This window comes from Kryptolebias marmoratus, linkage group LG17 (assembly GCF_001649575.2).
Source record: "Kryptolebias marmoratus isolate JLee-2015 linkage group LG17, ASM164957v2, whole genome shotgun sequence".
NCBI classification, from domain to species: Eukaryota; Metazoa; Chordata; class Actinopteri; order Cyprinodontiformes; family Rivulidae; genus Kryptolebias; species Kryptolebias marmoratus.
The window spans coordinates 12,774,094-12,789,901 of record NC_051446.1 but is presented as its reverse complement, the minus strand read 5'-3'; the positions used below and the strand labels follow the sequence as shown (position 1 = coordinate 12,789,901).

Below are 15,808 nucleotides of genomic sequence, written 5' to 3'. Positions count from 1 at the left end.
ATGAGGCATCCGGCTGTGCAGTTTGACATTCTTATGTTACACGGTGGCAGAGTTAGAGCATGGACAATGTTTTCACAGAGGGATTACTTGTGATCTTGACCTTTGACCCTGTGACCTTGAATTTGACAGGGATCATTCTTTACCCACGAGGTGTCCAGCTGTGCTGTTTGACATTCCCACATTACGCTGTTGCAGAGTTAGAGCTCGGGCAAGGTTTTCACAAAAGGGGTCACCTGTGATCTTGCCCTTTGACCCCTATGACCTTGAAATCAATAGGGATCGCTCCAACTCATGAGGTATCCAGCTTCGCACTTTGACATTTACATGTGACACAGAGCACAGACAAGGGTGTCACAAAGGGATTACCTGTGACCTTGACCTTTGACCCCTATGTCCTTGAAATCCATAAGGATCATCCCTTACCCATGAGGTGTCAAACTGTGCTGTGTTATTCCTACATTGCGCTGTTGCAGACTTAGAACTCGGGCAAGGTTTTCACAAAGAGGTCACTTGTGATTTTCACCCTTTGACCCCACGACCTTTAAATCAATAGGGATCCCGGTCCTATGAGGTATCCAGCTGTGTAGTTTGACATCTACATGTTAGACGGTTGCAGAGTCAAAGCTCGAACAAGAAATGTCTAGCCAGACAGCTCCACACCATGACGCGACCTGCGTAAAAAAGGGCTAAATTTATGACCCATTTACTCACGCAGAGCTTTGAATTGTGCTGTTATCAGATCAAGTTTGCTCAGTTTCCTTGACAATACCGCCGCTTTGCCTGTCACTGATTTTCCACACCTCTCATCCCGCACAAACAACCCTGATCTGGTTGAACAATCCCAACTGAAACAACAGCAAACACTCAAAACTCCTGTAAGGTAGATAGAATTTATTCCTTATTTTACACCAGCTATATAGTCAACATGTGGACAGATGAGTGATACAGAGCTGGGACAGAGGTCATCATCTGACTACATACTGTTAAAATACCAACAAATAACCAAATGGTGTTATGACATGTTCCCCAGCATATTCCAAACCAATAAATTTATTTTTGTTCAAAGGAGGGAACAATTTTGCTTTTAAAGAACAAAGGCGATGAGGCAATTAGATCTCATCCAGGAAGGGTGTTTTTACGAGGTTGCCCTGGGACACCATAGTCTTCTTGCCGGTGACAAACTTCTTGGCAGCCTGAAAGAAGCAAGAAAAACAAAACAAAAGAGCCACCAGATGAAACGTGTCCAAAATTAACCTGCCTGATGTTTATTTCAGTTCAATGTGACAACGCTCCCGCTAACTGAATCGCCTTACGTTAGCGACATCCGTCAAAGAGACGTTGTCGATGTTCTTGGAGATTTCGTCGGCAGAGTGGTAGGATCCATCGGCCAGAGCCTGGGTGCCGATGGCCTCCAGCAAACCCTCGGGCGTTTCCAGAGACATCAGGTACTGACACTTTAACTGGGCCCTGAAGAGTGAAAACAGATACAAGCCCATAGGAAAACTTTAAGGGGAAAAAATGTCTAATTTTCTACTATGTGTGAATTAAAAAGGAAGTACTCTCATCAGTGTGTTGACGTAAATACAAGGTAGGTAAGAGAAATTAAATGCCGTGGCAGTTCTATCGTCTATGAGGTGGTAGACTCTGCATGCAACACCACAGGTAAAAACAGACAAATCTGAATGATGTCTGATCCTTACAGACATGTTCCTGCTGGATATGTAATGCAGCTAAAACTAAGGCTGTGTTCGCTATATAGTGCGCTACATCGCAAATTGGACATTTTGTAGTGCTGTTTGAAATTTTAACTGTAATTTTTCATCCACTGTATTAGAAACTGGTCACGTGTTTCAGTAAAAGCAGCGCACAGAAGTTGTATGCTTCATTTGTGAAAACAGACCATAACGCATTGCTGCCTGAGCCGAGACAGCAGGCTAATCGAGGCTAATGCTAACGTCCGCAGCTGGTGATTTGTTTTGTTTTTGAAAATACCTTTAATTAAACGTCGTTAATACAACGTGGCTCGTGTCCTCCTCTGTCTGAGCTGTGGGGCCGAGAAATGCTAAGAAAATGTGAAATGATCTTTTATATAAAAGATTTAACTCTTAATACGAAAATTATTGATAATTATAACAATTATCAGTAAGGAGAGAATAAGAATTTACTTGATAATATTTCACATCTTTTCCACTTACTTATGTCTTAAGTTCTGTTTGTTTAAATAATAAGTTATCAGTAGTAATAAATTTGCTGTTTTGTGTGTTTGCTATTATCCGAGACAGAAAAACTGATGAGTCAACCGTGCAAAAATTGGTATCTTCATCAAGCGTTCATTGATGTCTAGAATTAACATTTAATTTCTATATATTTTCCATCGGTGTTTCTTACTTTGCCCGAGTGAGGTCAGCAGCTGTGACTCCTCCATCGGCAACGGCCTTCACCTGGGTGAGAGCCGCTCTAATTACCTGGAGGGAACAGGAAGTGGACTGGCGTTAACACTGAGTTATATTCTTTTTCATATTTAAGAAATGCTGATTACTTTGTTGAACATCTGAACAGCCGTCACGGCTGTGGTACTCACATCTCCAGCTGCTGCAGATTGGGAAATTGTGTAAACTCCAAACAGACCAGAATCGGAGTAGCTCGCATTGAAAGCACTGACCTGTTAGTAAAAAATAAATATGTGTTGATAGTTGCACATAAAGAGCTTCCATGGTTGATGTGCGGACACTTTCCTCTATAGGTTTATAGGGGTTTAAAACACAGCTGATAGCCACTCACGTCAAAGGGGTCCGCGGTTGCCTTGGCAACACCTTGGACCAATTTGCTGGAGACGCGAGATCCTCTCTTGACGTGTGGCCCGGCTCCCAGTAAATGCTGCAGCACGCTGAAAGCCAGAGCTTCACCGGTGCCTGCTGCTGCCGACTGGCTCACCACGGCCGAATGAACCAGACTGCTGCTGCTTTGCAGACGGAGCTCCCCTGCAGGGGACAAGTGGAACAGCGGGGCGGTTGGGTTACTTCGATGGAAGGTGTCGAAGCTATAAGCACGTTTTAACAATCCCGCTGGAATCAAAAGTTGGTGTGTATCCAACATTCGCATTCTGCTGTCGGTTCAGCTTACTTCCACAATACTGAGCTTTGGCTCCTGTGGCTCCTGCGCCGCCGCGGATGTTCAGGAACTGCTCCCCCACCTGCTTCAGCACACTGTGGTCGACACCTGGTGGAAAAGGTGATAATCGAGTCATCAACGATATAAGGCTAGACATGCTGCTTTAGTTCCCGATTCCAATAAAGCTGCCATTACGGAATGATCACTTTTCTTACAGAGCCCGACAAGAGCCATTCTTGCACTTGTGAAATTGTTCTGGACAAACTGATGAAGCTGAAAGGAAACAGAAAAATATATTTGAACACGTAAAATCAGGACCCAGAGGAGAAACAGAGTAAAAATTACTCACATGTTCAGACTTGATGTTGCCAACCATGTAGTCTGGACAGTACAGGGAGTTACACAGGGCATTCTTATAGGCTGCTTCGTGCAGAGTCTCCACCACAACTACAAAAGAGAAAGGGAGGTGTGACCAAACTGCAGCACGGTGACTACTGTCTGCCAGTCTGAATGTCATATATCTGTTTAAAGCCGCCATGGGATTGTAAATAATAAATAATCTGACCTTACAGAGAGAAATAGAGCATTTAAATAGTAGTTCATACAAAAAACACTCCGGCCTTTTAACTGTACTTTTTCACAAACCTGTCTGAACAAGAAAATAAATTTAAATCAGCCTAATATATAATTTTAATATAACAATTAACTTAGTTTTATATTTAAAAAGGTGCTCATTGCAAAATTTAAAATCAAACATCAAAACAGTTATCGTGAACTATAACTAATGGTGCAGTTTGAAAGAGTTTACTTCAGTAGTTTTCCAGATATGTTAAACACAATTCTGTAATGCAGGTCCACGCTCAGTGTAAACAAAGCACTCAGCTCAACCTGCTGAAAACCACGAGGAAGCTCGAGTCACGTGACCTGCATTAGGCAGGCCGTAGGCTGTGTAGGTAAACAAATATGGCGGAATAAGACGAGTGTAGGATGTCAGAGAAGATGTTTAGGTGGAAATATTTGCGTGAACGTGCTGCTGAATTCAGAAGAAACAATGAGAAACAAGTGAGACAACTGTTAGGGATTGATCGAGGTGGTGGAGCGGCTTAAAGACAGCATTCAGCGTTCAAACACATGCAGCTTTTGTGAAACTTCTTCCTGTTTTCAGTCACTTCGGCTGTTTCCGTAGGTAAACGTAAGTATGTGGCAGCTGGTATCTCATCACAAATTTTGCTTACAATTTGTTTTTATTTTAGGACACATTAACTGTCAATATAAGAAAGAAAACTGTGCGGACGGTGTTCATTACATTGGTCTGGTTTTCATGACTTTGCAATGAGTACCTTTTATCTTACATCCAGCTGTAAGAGAAGAATTCTGTCTCGTCACCTTAATTATGTTCAGATCAAACAGCCACGTGGCATCATTAATTGCGCCAAGCTCTGCGACTCATACGCAAGTGAAGTTTTGTGATCATTTAGACTCAAACCTGTCTGGGGGCTCTGTGCAGCCAGGACATTGTCCATCTTCACTCTCTGTGTGAGATCAGACACCTCCCACGGGCGGAACTCTGGGGCCGTTGTCACGTTGATCAAATACTCCATCACTGTGTCGCTGCAGACGCAAAAAAATATACGGAGGGGAACAAGTCCTATGAGGTGAGGAAGCTGTCACACCTGCAGCAAAACGCCTCTCCGCTTTCATTGAATTACAAAATGTTTATCTGACTTTAATTAATGCTCAGCAGTTATTTGTTTAATTTAAATGTTGACATTTTTAAGAAAACACATAAACACACTCACAAGTCGTCTCTCAAACAGTCGACGGTGTACATCATATTCTCCCTGGATGAAGTCACGCTGCACAGAAACATACAAATTTGCAATCAGAGAACTGAATATTTGTCTCAGTCTCGTTTTTCCTTTTATTTATTTTTTTATTTTAGTTTCTGACCTCATGCTGCCTCCCACTGCCTCGATAGAATGGCAGATTTTGAACGCTGACGCTCCTTTGGTGGTCTATAAAAAAATTTAAAAATACAAGTTTATATCCATCTGAGACAGAGGACATAGTTCACATTCCAAAAACAAACTTAATATGTACTAAAAGGGCCTAAATATTCTAATTTTTCATATCAGATAAACACATTAAAGTACATAATGACTTTTGTAGCTCAGAAGGCCGATGAGGACAATGCTAACAAAGTATAACCCGCTGTGAGGAACTTTCGTACCAGACTGGAGGCCAGCCTGAGCAGGTGGGTGACACCCAGGTTGTCGGGGGTCTCATAACGACAACCGGCCTTGACAAAGACTCCAATTTTAGAGGCTGGGGAGTAGTTTTCCAGCGATGCAATCACCAGTCCGTTGAGCAGTTTGGTTACCTGGAGATAACACACATGTTAAGTTACCATCAGTGTCACTTTTGTAAAGTACAAACAATTGGCTCCACCCACGTTAGCCAGCAAACCTTAACTTGTACTTAAAAGGCTGAACTAAGCTCACCTGGATGTTTAGTTTTAGACAATTTAACAAATTCAGCACAACAAGAAGAGACAAACTGCAAAAAAGTAAAGCAGATACTGCATTTTTCTTTAAGACAAACAAATACATTCATCATCAGATCCACCCAGACCCAACGCAGCCACTTCCCAACCTACTTTGACATCCTGGTGGTTTGGAGCAGCCCCAGGAGAATACTTGAGGCCAGCCAGAGGCTGGGAAAGAGACTGGCCGCTTCTGGCAGCCGCATAGAACCGTTTCTGTAAAAAAGAGAAACAAGTGAACAACTACTGACCTGAACATCCTGTGGCTGAAACCCAGGAGCTTCCACCTTACGGGCAGCCTGGGCTGCATAAAGCCTTGTCTGCAAATCAGAGAATACGGGAAGGCAAAACATTACAACTAACGTGCGGCTGGCTTGAAGCAAGGGCAGTGTGAGAACTGGCTCAATATAGAGAAAGAACGATTCTGAGCTTGTGAATTATTGTTTACAAATATTTCTAAAGACTTCTAATGTAGAAAAATGCACACCGTTCTACTAGGAATGTTTTACTATAGAACCACAGGAAACATGATATACGAGTCTCACAATGTAAAACTGTTATTTACTCAGAAACAAGTTACAACGATGAGCATGCTGTAAGTAAGAAATGTTTACAACTTTACACGTCCAGCTGAATCTGAACGCACAGAGGCAATACAAACTCTTCAGACTAGAGCTGTCATATTAAATTTTCAACTCAACACCAATATTATGAAAATATTCCACACTACATATGTTTTGATGCTGCAAAGAGTAAATTGAAAAGCGTATTTCAGCACCTTGTCCCAAAACCAAAGTAAATCTTCAATTGTGAAACCACAATGGGCAACATTCTATTATGTTGTGAGAAACTTTTATTGTTACTATGACATATAACAATATGATTCATATTTTTAGTTTTAAAACACAACAATATGTATCCCAAATAAGTGTTTGTTTAAAATCTTATAAGTGTAAATGTAAAAAAAAAGACTTTCCTAATGTAATACCTATACATATGGACAACTGTATTAAACTAGTGACATCATCTTCATTATCGGTGGTCACTCGGAGTCGAGTATGACTGTCCTTCATCAGGGTCCCTGTAAGTCTTCAGGTGGATGAAAAGTACAATCCTGGAGCCCCATATTTTTGTACAATGTGGACCTGTGTGAGTGGTTGGGCCTCAACTCACCAGTGGACCAGAAAAGGAACTACGTACTTTTTGCATTTACAACATATTTCATATGATCATCACAATTCATAGTTGTGATTTCAGAGTGTTCAAGCTCAAGAATGTTGGGTTTTTTTCAGAATAAATTCTTTGATCCACATTTAACTAAGTCGTATAAATACTTTACAAGCTCAAAATCTTGTTGACTATAACCCAAATCTGTAAACAACAATGAACAGTGAAGATTAAAATGTAAAGGATCATTGATTTTAGCAGTGCAACATGTATTACAGTTAAATTTCTTTAGCAAACTTTATTTATACTTTAATTATACTCTGATTTTACACCTTGAACTGATTTCAAAAAAAGTTACCAAAACAATCTCATCGGGTCAACTTTGTATCTGAATGTAAAGGTGTAATTTACTTTGAGGTCTTTAGAGACAGGAGAGGTGCATTTATGTTGTATTTCAGCAAACATTTATAATTTCTCCTCAACTGAAAGATCTCTTCATGATACACAGTGAAGCTGAAAAGCAGATTCTGAATTCTGTTCAAAGCTGACGTAAATTATGTCCCCGGGTTTTTTAAAGTGTTTAGTCTTGTTATTCGGGTTCCTTGAACTAACTTAAAGCCTCAGTGATTACATGCAAATACAACATGAACACTACAGATAATACTAGTAAACTTGAGAAGCGTGAAAGCGACCCGAACAAGCTTTTAGCTCCAAGTTACGAAAAATATGCTAACAGAAGAGAAGCTAGCGGCTAGCTGTCGTCTATCTTTACACACCATTTTAAATAGTCGGAGTTTTTAAAACTCGAGTTAGGTGAGTTCAGCTTATTGTAAGTTTGTAGTTTAACAACACGTCAAACGACATGTATGGGGGTTATTGTATAGTCTGCAGATGAAGGGGTCATCTAGCTGTCTGCTTCCGGCTGCTACACAGCTGCTCCCGGATTGAGCGCTGCTGCTTTAAACCGTCCGAAGCCGGAGTAATTATTACCAGCGATGGGTTGTGTGTGAACATATATCCCGAACTTCCAGGACACACGAGATGAGCTCTCACCGATAGCTGACTGAGTCCCCGGATCCCCTTCATCTCCTCTGTCTCCTTCAGGCAGGACAACGATCCAATATGGCCGGCTGGAAAGTGCCCTACCCAGAATGCGCTGCGCGTCCATCGTTTGTGTGCAGAAACGCGGGTAATGGCCAGGCGCGCCCTCCTCCGACAGGGAGATAAACTGCATGTGATAAAACTAAATCAAAACTTTTTTTTTCTTTTAACTTGAGAATTACTCTTTTTTTCATGTTGCAGTGTGTTACAAAAAATACATTTCATCAGCATTCACTAGAACACATACATTAACACTTGGAGCAACAATACAGGTCATTTTGTTTTGCTTTGTTAGTTTTTCTAGGTGTTTCCTAAAATTAAGGGCTAGCTCATTACGTATTAAAACCTTGAGTATGTGTATTTAATCTGTCTCACAACTGTGAAGTGCGAAGGAGAAGCACTTCCTGTCGTTTTAGTTGATGTCCTCAGTGCGCATGTGCAAAGGGAACATCGTCGCACGTGGGGTGAACGTTTGAACTGGCTGCATGCTGAAGAGTTAACGAAAGCTATAGCGCTAATAAAGCAGAAAACAGTACGTTTTGCGTCTTGTTGCCCTTTCCAAGTCAGGAGATTAACTAAGTAGTCCTCCGTGAAGCATTTCGCCGAGAGGGCCGGAATACCAGAAATAATAATCCACAATGGTGAGTTTTATGTTGAGCTAATAAGCTAACAGCTTAGCTAACTGCTTGCTAGCATGAGAGACTACGTCGCAAGCTAAATCAACGCGCTCTTATTTGTTTTGTGTTAGGCTTTCTGGTGGTTTATTTGTTTTGTTATATGTGTGTGAATTATGACCAGAGTGAACCTCAAGTGAACCCGAAGGCCTACCCTTTGGCCGACGCCACTCTGACCAAAACCATCCTGGACCTGGTGCAGCAAGCCTCAAACTACAAACAGCTGAGGAAGGGAGCCAATGAAGGTGAGGAAACTGCACAACCACAACCTCTCCCCCCGTCCCTTACTAGAGTTCATTGTACAAAACAGGAAAATACAGTAAAGAGGAGCAAAAAAAAGTGCTCAAGATGCCAGATTGCGGATGATAACAGAGTAAATCAAAAGCTGAAATAATAGGCACAAATTTATGGTTTAAATCTCTGTTGTTCAGGGCTTACTGGATAGTTTTAAAAAGTATTGTTCAACTTCTTTCACAAAAGTTAAAGCAAGGTTAGAAATCAGGAAAATTGCAAGTTGAATAATGTGTGTTTGCTTTAATAGCAAGATAAATTTAAAAACATGGCAGAAACTAGTTGTAAAATTACAGAAATATTGCCAGAAAAGAGTGAACAATCAAAATAAGCATTAATATTTTACTTTAAGATGATTAAAAGAGCAATTACATCAATGTCCTTTAAGTGTTTGTATAAAGATTTTGGTGAGATTAAAAACGATGTACTGTTTGAATAAAAATGTTATCTTATTGGTTAGCCAAAAAGTAAATATAAGCAAGCTTCGCTATTACTTAATATGTATCTGATCAATTGTCTTTGTCCATCCAGTTTCGAGAATTCTTTTTTTTTTCCTGAATGTTAAGGAAACAGTAGAAAATAATAAAACCTCTATAACGAAGCAGTTTCTTCTATCTCGAGTAACATTCTCCTGCTCTCTCCCCAGCCACTAAGACCCTAAACCGAGGCATCGCTGAGTTTATCGTCATGGCCGCTGACGCCGAGCCGCTGGAGATCATCCTCCACCTCCCGCTGCTCTGCGAGGACAAGAACGTCCCGTACGTGTTTGTCCGCTCCAAGCAGGCGCTGGGCCGGGCCTGCGGGGTGTCGCGTCCCGTCATTGCTACCTCAGTCACCATAAAGGAGGGATCTCAGCTCAAACCGCAGATCCAGTCTGTGCAGATGGCCATCGAGAGACTGCTGGTGTGATCTTTAAGCACTGTTTTAACAAAAAAAGCTCCAAAGGTGAATGGATTAATTTGAACATTGTTTTATGTTTGTTTTAAAAAAAATGTTTCGTAAAACAAATAATGAATATTTTTGTCTTGTTTTTGAAGATATTGATTTCAGTTGTCATTTTGCAGAGCCATCACCTGTTTCTTAATAAAGTAATTTTTTTTAGGACTTGTTTGTTTTTTATTGTGAATTCAGTATTGCTAAAATGATGTGTTTAGAAACTATATCATTAATTCATATTTTGTCAGGGAAATGCAAAAAGCATTGTATAAAGTGCATTCCCCAGAATGTTAAGTCAACATTTATAGTTTAAATCGAAACTTCAGGATTAGTTCTGCGTCTTGTTGATAGTGATGGACCAATTGAACCAAAGTTTCAAATCTCGCTCTGAAAAGGAAGGCCAATTTTAAATGAAGGTCTTCTTAATCCTCCTGAAATCACGTGGTGAAAGACAAATGAAGCGTCGCTCCAGGTACTGACCTAACTGGTTCACCTGGAGATCTGCCTCTCAGACAGAAACAAGATGGGGGGGGGGAAGCTGAAACAAATCTCCCATAGATTATCTTTCCACCCATTTGTGAAGTTTTCTTAAGAGAACTTGAAAATTAAACAAATCAGAGCAACACAAAGGTAAAACAACTTAAATTAGTCAAACAATTTCTGGTCTGAGGTCTGTCTGTAGTGCAGAACTAAATACAAAGTCTAAAAAAAAACTTTTATATTTGTCTTAAGTCTTTTAATCTCCCAGCATCTTAAATTTCATGTCAACAAGGCAGGAAAAATGACAAAAACAACATTATACACTTTATATTAACATATATACAGTATATATGTCTGTTTCTATTCTCACAGTTGCACATCTACATTTCTACCAACTAAAAATTTATTAGAAGATAAAAACTACTGTACTGTACTGTTGATCCAGTACCTTAGAAACCAATTAAAACACTATAATTGTAAGAATTTTGACTAAACTGACAATTTTCTTTATTTGTTTCAAACCTTTGATCAACAGGGGGAGCTGTTGAGTTTTTAAAGCCTCCAGAAATGATCCATTTTAAACACATTTTTCTGGAACCCTTCAGTGCTTCACACATCTTCATCTGACCATCACTAGTTGTTGGGTGTTTCAAAGCCCTTCCTAAGATGTTGGCTGCCATTTTGGTTTTCCTCAATCAAAAGTTTTTTCACCCTTCTTTAATAATGTTGACTTTAAGCTCTAAGCCCAATGTATGGCTGAGAATCTTCAGTTTTTTTAATTCAGGTGTCTTTTTCAGTTTTGGATCAGAATCATCCTGATGAAGCTGTGTAGTGCTGCACTGGTACCATCTTTTCTAGTTGTACATTTCTATTAGTTATAATTTATAGACTCAACAATGGGTTTCTTCTTCTTCTAATAGCCTCAAAACATTTAACCTAAAATAAATAAAAGGGTTGGCCTAAAAACAAATGAGAAACCCAGCTAATGCCCAAAATGAACCTTTGAAGACCTTCAGACAGCCTTGAAAATATTTACATTATGACAAAGTCGATTACCTAGATATTTGAATTAAATTGTGACAGCTGTATGATATTAAAATAAATTCAAACAGATACGACGTATTGTAACAATTTGATTTTTTTCCTACAAGTTACATAACTTCTGATGATAATTTGATATCTGTTAAAGAAATCATGCGAAACATCGGGATTTTAAGTGTCAGTCTCCCATTGAACGCAGCACGAGTGGTAGAAACCAAAGCTCCGCCGCAGCTCTTGAACGCAGCTGAGGCATCTGGACTCGAACTTTGGACCGAACTGCCCCAGTCTGCAGCTCGGTCGGTCGGAGAGAGACGGACAGAGACCATGGCCGGACCTCCTGTTGTCATATGGGAGCGGGAGGTGGGACGTCTGCTGCGCTTCAAAGACCTGGTCCCCCGTCTGGAGGACGCTCTGGGAAAGTTTTCCAGGCGGGACAGCTCGGAGGTGGTGCAGCCCGTACGCAGCGCCGTGCCCCTGCAGAAACACAACGGGTAGGCCGGCTTTTTCTGCATCTCAGGCTGGTTAAGTTTTAACCAACCCCACGGGCAAGTTGGGGGCGCGGACGATGCTGCAGCACCCCCTGGTGGATGCTACAGGACACGCACGGCCAAACGTAGAGTTCAAGAATTGAATTTTTGGACCTTTCGCAAATGCCCCGCCCCCTTAGTTACTGTTGCTACGCCCGTCAAGCTTTCTGTATTCGATGGAGTGTGAGGGCATGTCATGACAGGGACGCCAGTCCATGTTAGTGACTCGTTTCGGAGCAACACCTGTGCAATATCCTCCAGATCGAGGCAAAAGGGGGTTACAATATGCAGTGGAGGGATATAATCAAAATATTACAATACGTAACGAAGGGGACACGACAGTTCTCGAGGCTTAAAGTCAGTTAATGAACTTTCACCTTTCAGGTTCATGGGGTTGATGCCGACCTACATGGAGAACGATGGAGTCCTGTCCACCAAGTTTGCGTGTTTCTACAAAAGGAAGGAGGGCTCCAGCTTACCGTCGGTCCAAGCCACAGTGGTGCTGCTGGATCCGGAGTATGGGAACGTCAAGGCCGTGAGTGAAACCCTTCAGGGGGGAGTTTCTGCAGCCCCTTCACTCTTCGCTCTCAGACCGGTCACGGCTTGTTTCCAACCCGCAGGTCATGGATGGGGAGGTCATCACAGCCATGAGGACCGCCGCCGTCTCGGCCATCTCTGCTAAAGCACGTCCTTTTCTTCGTGGCGTGGACGCCGGTCCAGCACTCATTCTGTTGCTTTCATTTTCTGCACACTTTCTGGAGTCCAACTGCTTCTGCAGACTTTGTGCTGTTTTAGCTGTTCATGTATCAAAATGTTCAGCTCATTCAAGAGATGGGTGCTCTGACTTATAAAATATAAAATATTTAACTTCATTTAGAAACATTTACTCCATAGAAATACACGGAGAGCCTTTCAATCCTTTTAAAACGTTCTGCGTCGGTAAATTTCTTCTGCTACTTTTAGCTTTAAGCTAGACTTTTGGTACTTTTACGTTTTGGATATCCTGTTGATTTTTTTAGCCAGCCTTTGGCTACTTTTAGCTTTTTGCTAGCTTGTTAAAACCTTTAACTAGCCTTTAGCTAATTTTACCTTCTAGCTAGCCTTTTACTACTTTTGCCCTCCAACTATCCTGTTGATACTTTTAGCTAGCCTTTAGCTTTTTTTAGCTTCTAGCTATTCTGTTGAAGGTTTTAGCTAGCCTTTGGCAGCTTTTAGCTTCTTGCTAGCCTGTTAATACTTTTAATTAGACTTTAGCTACTTTTAGCTTCTAGCTACCCTTTTGCTACTTTTACCCTCTAGCAATCCTGTTGATACTTTCAGCTATCCTTTGTCTACTTTTTGCTTATAGCCATTATTTTGCTACTTTTAGTTTCTAGCTAGCCCTTTGCTGCTTTTAGCTTCTTGCTAACCTGTTAATACTTTTAATTAGCCTTTAGCTACTTTTAGCTTCTAGCTAGCCTTTTGCTACTTTTAGCTACTAGTCAACCTTTTGCTACTTTAGCATTAAACTAACTTTTTGCTGCTTTGAGCTAGCATTTTGCTCCTTTCAGTTATTGTTCTGCTTCTTTTAGCCTTAACAACTTAGTTTCGGCTTCTTTAGCATATGTCAGCAGTCCTTCAGCCCCACAGTGTATTTATGCAGAACGTGCTGTTTGTCCCGTCTTATTAAAGATCCAGTCGGTCTCTCTCTCTGTGTTTATTTTTTTTATTTTCCATCTGTTTTGCTGTTGTTTTCCATACAGCTGCTGATGTGTCCCGGAGCGGATGTTCTGGCCATCCTGGGGACGGGCAAACAGGCTCTGAGTCATTATAGTGTCTTCACTGAAATGTTTTCATTTAAAGAGGTACATGTTCCAAGATGACAGCAAACAACATCTGAGCTGTTTTAGATGATGCAGCACAAGAAAATAAGTGGTTCAGTTTTAACTGTTCTGAGATCTTTTTAGATTCACGACTCTTCTCTCTTTGAGTCGCGGTCTCGCTCATGTTGCCTTGAAACGCTCATTTTTACATCCAACATCTCCCCGTTCCCACCGGTTACTTCATGGTCGGTTGATATTCTTGGTTGCTTGGTCTCAGGTTCGAGTTTGGAGCCGAACGAAACAGGGAGTGGACAGATTTCTCGACTCGGTCGGAGGGCCTGTGAAGGGATGCGGCTCAGTGGAGGAGGCGGTGAGGGGAGCGGATGTTATAGTGACCGTAACCGGGTCAACTGAGCCGGTGCTCTTCGGCCAGTGGGTCAAACCAGGAGCTCATATAGCAGGTGAGAACGAGGTTTTTAAGATGTATTCAGTGCAGAAAGACTAGTTAGTGAACTGTAAGTGTTCCTTTTTTGAAAAAACAAAAAAAAAAGCTTCACTGCATTGCTTTTATTTTGGCGGAGCAGCGGTGGGAGCTTGCAGGCCAGACTGGCGGGAGCTGGACGACGAGCTGATGAAGAACGCCGTGGTGTACGCGGACAGCAGGGAGGGGGCGATGACCGAGTCTGGTGATGTCATCCTCTCTGGGGTCGGTTTTTGTCTTGTTTTGTTTCCCACATTCGACTCGAAGACTGAACTTGATGCTCAGTGACTTTGTGCGAAACACTTGAGAGCTAATTGCCTCTCTCTGGCTTTCAGGCCGAGGTGTTTGCGGAGCTCGGGGATGTTATCAATGGAACTAAAGCTGCTCACAGAGAGAAGACAACTGTGTTCAAATCCCTTGGTAGGACCTGCTTGATGAAGATGCACTATATTGCCAAAAGTATTCACTCGTCTCCCTTCAAACACATACAAACCTGAGTGACGTCCCATTCTTAATCCACAGGCTTTAATCTGATGTTGGTCCACCCTTTGTAGCTCTAACAGCTTCAGCTCCTCTAGGAAGGCTTTCCACAGGTTTAGGAGAGTTTATGGGAAGTTTGGACCATTCTTCCAGAAGCTCATCTGTGAGGTCAGACACTGATGTTGGACAGAAGGCCTGGCTCTCAGTCTCTGCTCTAATTCATCCCAAAGATGTTCTGTCAGGTTGAGGTCAGGACTTTGTGCAGAACAGTCAAGTTCTCCCACACCAAACTCCATCATCCATGTCTTTATGGACCTTGCTTTGTGCACTGGAACAGGAAGGGCCCATCCCCGAACTGTTCCCACAAAGTTGAGAAAGTGAAATTGTCCAAAATGTCTTGGTCGGCTGCAGCACCAATGATGCACTCATGATGGAAGGCTTGGATGCAGCTGCTTCCATGAAGCTCTCTACAAACTGTTCCTGAACTAATCTGAAGAACATGTGAAATTTGGAGGTCTCACTCTGCAGAACGTTGGTGACCTCTGGGCACTATGAGCCTCAGCATCTACTGAGTGAATACCTTTGGCAATATAGTGTATGACATACTTTGTTTTATTTTTTATAATGGTGAGGACACATTTGACCTTTTTTCATTCACAGGAATGGGAGTTGAAGATGCGGTGTCTGCTAAGCTGGTGTTTGACCAATGGACAGCCCAAAAATTTCATCTCTGATTCCTGACAAAGTCATAATATACCGGACCTGAAAAGCAAGCCGGCAATATGTAACTGGCCACAGAGTTTTATGTAAAATGTCCAGAAGATGAGCTGACTCATCATTTTTGCCTAAACAAGACAAATCTATGTGGCAAAGTGAGGCCAGTTCCAGCTGTGGTTTACTGTAATATCTTTCTGGATTAATCATTAACCTGCCGGTCAGTTCAGATAAAGTGCCTGATCTACCGTTGATGTTGACTTAAAGGGCAATTCACGAGCACAGCTAAAAATATCAAATGTTTGTTATTTCCAGCACCTCAAATGTTACAGATTTACCTCTATAATTATATTACTTCAACTAGGACTTTAGGTTTCATTGTTCTTCTAAACTAATGGTCAATGTGAACAGTTACTAAATAAATGTGTTACATAGAAATTAATAAACTATTCAGCTGTATG

General features: G+C 41.5%; 3 protein-coding genes across 5 annotated transcripts; 2 read left to right on the top strand and 1 right to left on the bottom strand.

The window, feature by feature from the left end:
• Positions 1-871: 871 nt before the first annotated feature.
• Positions 872-8,021, bottom strand: LOC108237066 (cytochrome b-c1 complex subunit 2, mitochondrial). Of its 3 annotated transcripts, none has more exons than XM_017418252.3 (14): positions 7,874-8,021; positions 5,768-5,869; positions 5,342-5,491; positions 5,062-5,126; positions 4,911-4,967; positions 4,598-4,722; positions 3,461-3,558; positions 3,327-3,384; positions 3,124-3,219; positions 2,782-2,981; positions 2,582-2,662; positions 2,389-2,465; positions 1,314-1,467; positions 872-1,193 (listed from the first exon to the last, which is right to left on the bottom strand). In XM_017418252.3, exons 1-14 carry the CDS (start codon positions 7,904-7,906, stop codon positions 1,110-1,112), a joined length of 1,380 nt encoding a protein of 459 aa, XP_017273741.1. In that variant the 5' UTR covers positions 7,907-8,021; the 3' UTR covers positions 872-1,109. The 3 variants fall into 3 exon arrangements, with proteins under 3 accessions (XP_017273741.1, XP_017273742.1, XP_024862217.1); XM_017418253.3 differs by lacking the exon at positions 5,768-5,869 and adding an exon at positions 5,905-5,973 and having other exon boundaries at positions 7,874-8,017; XM_025006449.1 differs by having other exon boundaries at positions 7,811-7,921.
• A 323-nt stretch (positions 8,022-8,344) lies between these two features.
• On the top strand, positions 8,345-9,807 carry snu13b (SNU13 homolog, small nuclear ribonucleoprotein b (U4/U6.U5)). The gene is made up of 3 exons (XM_017418365.3): positions 8,345-8,562; positions 8,720-8,840; positions 9,533-9,807. The coding sequence occupies exons 1-3, from the start codon at positions 8,560-8,562 to the stop codon at positions 9,793-9,795; spliced, it is 387 nt and encodes a 128-aa protein (XP_017273854.1). The 5' UTR covers positions 8,345-8,559; the 3' UTR covers positions 9,796-9,807.
• Positions 9,808-11,582: 1,775 nt separating this feature from the next.
• On the top strand, positions 11,583-15,798 carry crym (crystallin, mu). Its single transcript, XM_017418408.3, has 8 exons — positions 11,583-11,834; positions 12,255-12,405; positions 12,491-12,553; positions 13,613-13,714; positions 13,950-14,133; positions 14,257-14,378; positions 14,489-14,573; positions 15,294-15,798. Exons 1-8 carry the CDS (start codon positions 11,668-11,670, stop codon positions 15,365-15,367), a joined length of 948 nt encoding a protein of 315 aa, XP_017273897.1. The 5' UTR covers positions 11,583-11,667; the 3' UTR covers positions 15,368-15,798.
• The last annotated feature ends 10 nt before the right edge of the window (positions 15,799-15,808 follow it).

What these genes read in the sequence shown, in the direction of transcription:
- LOC108237066 (XM_025006449.1), bottom strand. Translation starts at nt 7,906, where the DNA reads ATGAAGGGGATCCGGGGACTCAGTCAGCTATCGGTGAGAGCTCATCTC. An exon ending in TCAGGCTGGCCTCCAGTCTG is followed by an intron (nt 5,127 to 5,341) that starts GTACGAAAGTTC and finishes ATTTTTTTATAG; the next exon opens with ACCACCAAAGGAGCGTCAGC. An exon ending in GCAGTGGGAGGCAGCATGAG is followed by an intron (nt 4,968 to 5,061) that starts GTCAGAAACTAA and finishes GTTTCTGTGCAG; the next exon opens with CGTGACTTCATCCAGGGAGA.
- snu13b (XM_017418365.3), top strand. An exon ending in GAGGAAGGGAGCCAATGAAG is followed by an intron (nt 8,841 to 9,532) that starts GTGAGGAAACTG and finishes CTCTCTCCCCAG; the next exon opens with CCACTAAGACCCTAAACCGA.
- crym (XM_017418408.3), top strand. Translation starts at nt 11,668, where the DNA reads ATGGCCGGACCTCCTGTTGTCATATGGGAGCGGGAGGTGGGACGTCTG. An exon ending in CCCCTGCAGAAACACAACGG is followed by an intron (nt 11,835 to 12,254) that starts GTAGGCCGGCTT and finishes TTCACCTTTCAG; the next exon opens with GTTCATGGGGTTGATGCCGA. An exon ending in GTGATGTCATCCTCTCTGGG is followed by an intron (nt 14,379 to 14,488) that starts GTCGGTTTTTGT and finishes TCTGGCTTTCAG; the next exon opens with GCCGAGGTGTTTGCGGAGCT.